Here is a 4,125-nt window from a genome sequence, read left to right as displayed (position 1 = left end):
TTATGTATTTCCTAAGTTTGATGGAGGCAAAAAGCTTTCAGCAGTCAAACCCCATATATTAAAATCTACCTCTTCAAGCTTCCATCTTTCTTCCAATTCCCTTTTATGATTTGCAGATTGTTCTCCATATCTAGAAACAGTAACTCGAGTTGTGCCACTGTGTGACACATTTATTCCATCTACATATTTATAATCATCAATTACTGACTCTAGACTTGTTTCCCAAAAAATGTCATTATCATCTTTGGTTCTCATTGTTAGTAATCTAGAATCTTCAAATTGAACTAGGAGACCTGATCTTTGGCTGAAATACCCCCATATGGTATGGTGAATGACCTCAAAATTCGGACCACTTTGAGACTCACGAATGGCTGGACTTGTTTCTAATTTTAGTATGAAACATTCTTCATCGTTGATTATTTTCTCTCCTATACATGCAGCATCTAAAAATAAGTTTGCTGTAGCCCTAGGATCCAATCCCTGTCAAAAAAATTGTTTAGTCACATTCAATAACAAGAACAAGTGAAAACAACTTTTTTTAATATAAAATAAAAGCATATAAAAATATGTTACTACTATATATATCATGTATCATTCAAGCACCAAGTGAAAAATCGAACATTTTCTTCAATTTAAGTTACATATTTTTTTGTAGATGAGTTTAAATTATATTTTACTCATACTTTATTTAAAGCGTATAGGGTTTAGGGTCTTGTTAAAAAAAGTTTAAGGTGTGTTTGGATGGAGGGTTTAGGAGGGGAAGGAAGGGGAGGGTTTGGTTTTCATTTTTAAATTACGGACACTATGAAATGTTTTTTAAAAAGTTAGCATATTAACATAATAAACAATCATATAATACTTCAATCACACTTGATTTATTTTAGAAAAACATGTTATATAGTCCGTAATTTAAAAAAGAAAATTTAGCCCTCCCCTCCCTTCCCTTCCTAAACCCTCAATCCAAACACACCCTTAGGGTTTAGGGTTTAGGGTTCATAACTTATGTCATTCCAGGTTTGAGTTTTGTTTTTGTTTTCTGGCTGCCGCTTCCTTTTTGCTTTGTGAGTGGCAGTTGAGATGTTTCGTCTATATACAGCGCTGTGTATCTTCTTGCTTAGCCTAATATATGTGTTGTCTTCTACGGGTATGGTTTTAAATTTTTAATAATATTTGTTGTTTAAGAAAAAAAGGAGTGTTACATTGCATGTCTTATAAATGAAAAACAACTAAAATTTGCAAAATTACTAGCTTGTCTAACAACACATTTTCGTTGATTGTTATCTTCGAATTTGAATGCAAAAACAATTATATGAATTATTCAAAAATTTGTATTTTATGCAAATATGAAAGTTACACATGAACTAATGTTTATACCTGAAGAAATCGACGAAGGGGTCTAGGAGCACCTTTAGCAATAGGTTGTTGTTGATTAGAAGAATGACGCCACGAAACCTTACCATTGCTACCACAACTAACCTTGCAACCAGACACAATGAGTTCTAAACACCACAAATCTGGATCCTTTTGCCATAAAACAAATCCTCCACTCTCTTCAGAGGTTTTTTTCACTTCAATGGTTTCACCAGTATGATGAAAATCTGAAGCAGTAATCCTGACTTGCCCCATTACACACATACTTTCAACCACATTCAATGCTGGTTGTCCTCCTGTTGCTGCTATATATTGTTGCACTATATACTTGGCCGTTGATGCTTCCTACCATACAATCAACCATCATTTTAGTCATAATCAAAATAAATCAAAATAATTTTTTTGACTATTGGTGGCAAAGAGCATTTACTATAAATTATTAGATCAATATACATCAATGAATAGACAAAAACTGGAGGTTATGAAAACTATATAAGTGAGTAAAAAAACTAAAAAATATACAAATGTCTATTTCTCTACAAATCTGATCAACAAAATTAACAATTCATTTCATACGGTGGACATTTGATTCTTGATAAAATTCATTGGAGATAAACTACTTTCAATCGATGTAGTTGTCAAAAGCAAATCAAAACTATTAATTCAGACACATTAATGCATAAGTAGTACGTAATTTCTTTAGATCTTCACACAAAATAGACATATTAAATCCACAGCTTAATTTTTTTTTTTTTAAACATATATATGTGGAAATGAATATCAAGGATAGCAATCACAATTTAATTACACATGAGACTCAAAGATTAAAAAGGATAAAAAATTTAATCACATTTTTTAACATATATATTTGGAATATTATCTTCACATATCATACAATTGCTATCCTTTTTAATTACACATATCTTGTTAGAGAAGTATGATATGTGAAGATAATATTCCTTATATGCTTCTCTAACAAGAGAATAACAAAAACAACAACATAACAATTGCTAATAAATTTGTACACAAAAAAAAAAACATGTATGTGTTCTTACAATTGAGGAATCTCTGACAGGACGATGAACGGAATGTCCTAATTGAACTTGAAGAGGGATAAGAGGAGAGCCAACAAGGTAAAGCAAAAATCGAAGTTCATTTAAACGTGCTGAAACCGTAGGGGAAGACAATTTATCCTCAGTTTGAGCCTTCATCCATGTTAACATATTTTGCCATCTTAATGTCACATTACTTCCCATGTTTGAAAACATTTCTTCAGGTATAGGTATTTCAAGAACAGTTTCCAATCCATCTTCTTTGTCTATGTTTGGACATAACCTCCTTAATGATGATTTTGCAGCAGGTTGTTTCATTTGATTAGTGTGAGATTGAGACAAGTGAAGAATTTGATGAGAGAAAATTAAGGAAGAGGGTTATAGTCAAAAGGCTAAATCATCTTTAATTAATGTATGAACATTGAGAAGGTGATGTTAATTAGAAGGTTGTCCTTGTTTATAGGTGTTGTATGGGCACAAATTATGGTTTGTTGTGTTTGATTGTTTTTTGCTTAAGTTTCTATTTAAAGATTTAATCCATGATTTTTGCTTATAGCTCGTAGTATACTATGACCCGAGTTTGCATTTATGCATATTTCTTTTACTATATTTTGCCATTTTAAAATTCTCTTGATGTAAAATGAGAAGTTTATAAGCTTGACAATGGCAATTGGTATAAGATTTTGTGTGTCCATTAAGAATTAGCATTATGTAACAATATAATAATTAAGCATGCACATGAGAGTTTTATATACCTAATTATTTGGACATCAATGTATAACTTAGTGATTTATTTGTCGGATTGATTTTGGATCATCTTGATATTGTAAACTTTATATTAATAAAGAGTAAAAGAGTAAACTAATGTCCGTTGAGTTATGAGAAAGGTTATTTTGACAATTTAAAAGTTGTCCGACATAGTATTTTGTTAAGGTTGTCAATTTAATAAGTTTTTTTTTCTCCTTCAATCAAATTAACACTTAGTACATGTGTATATTTTGATCATAAAATTGTATAGGGTGTCGTTGTCTTTTGGTATATGCCATTGAATTTATCCAATTAGAAGACATTTCTTAGAAGTTACGCAAGCATGAAGATCAAACGCATTGAAGATTTTGAAATTCAAACAACTTGAGGAAATTAATTTTGTCTCAAGTCCCAAACACATATAAGAGATGAAAAATTCAATAAATATGAACAAAACAAAAGAAAAATGTCATGGTTCGCACACCTCGCGCACAGACCTTCGAGTCCCACGTGGCTTGAAGGGTGAAAGTTGGAGAATCACATTGTCGTGTGCACCCACGCACACCGACCGAAAAAACAATGCCATATGTTTAAAAGAAGCATGTGGGCATGTGTAGACCCCTACGCGGCACAAGTGCAATAACGAAAAAAGTACCTATGTAATTGACTTTTCATCCGGAGGTAAGGGTTCGGAATTAATCCTGCGGTCAAGAGACATAAGGTGTGATCTCAACATATCAAATAAGTCTTTTTTTTTTTAAAGGATCGTGTAAGTCTCTTATAGCCACATAAACAAATATTATGAAAAAGAATTAAAAATGATTTTTTTTTTTTTATCTTTTTTACAAAATTATTAAAAGTGAGGTTAAGCCAACGGTCTTTATGTTTGCAACATACATGATTAACTTGACCAAAAACAAAATAAAAAGGACTAACAATAAATTAAGATAAAAGA

General features: G+C 31.4%; 1 protein-coding gene across 1 annotated transcript; it reads right to left on the bottom strand.

The window, feature by feature from the left end:
• On the bottom strand, nt 1–2,741 carry LOC11405631 (uncharacterized). The gene is made up of 3 exons (XM_003611921.3): nt 2,427–2,741; nt 1,375–1,716; nt 1–480 (listed from the first exon to the last, which is right to left on the bottom strand). Exons 1-3 carry the CDS (start codon nt 2,739–2,741, stop codon nt 1–3), a joined length of 1,137 nt encoding a protein of 378 aa, XP_003611969.1.
• Nucleotides 2,742–4,125: the final 1,384 nt, after the last annotated feature.

The sequence above is a fragment of the Medicago truncatula genome, chromosome 5, assembly GCF_003473485.1.
Source record: "Medicago truncatula cultivar Jemalong A17 chromosome 5, MtrunA17r5.0-ANR, whole genome shotgun sequence".
Classification (NCBI taxonomy): domain Eukaryota; kingdom Viridiplantae; phylum Streptophyta; class Magnoliopsida; order Fabales; family Fabaceae; genus Medicago; species Medicago truncatula.
The sequence above is the reverse complement of the archived record's forward strand: the minus strand, read 5'-3'. Positions and strand labels throughout refer to the sequence as shown.

Excerpts from the sequence above, each read along its gene's own strand:
- LOC11405631 (XM_003611921.3), bottom strand. The coding sequence starts at position 2,741 with ATGAAACAACCTGCTGCAAAATCATCATTAAGGAGGTTATGTCCAAAC. Across the intron at positions 1,717-2,426 it reads CTGTCAGAGATTCCTCAATT|GAAGCATCAACGGCCAAGTA; the intron begins GTAAGAACACAT and ends ATTGTATGGTAG. Across the intron at positions 481-1,374 it reads CCCTTCGTCGATTTCTTCAG|GGATTGGATCCTAGGGCTAC; the intron begins GTATAAACATTA and ends TTTTTTTGACAG.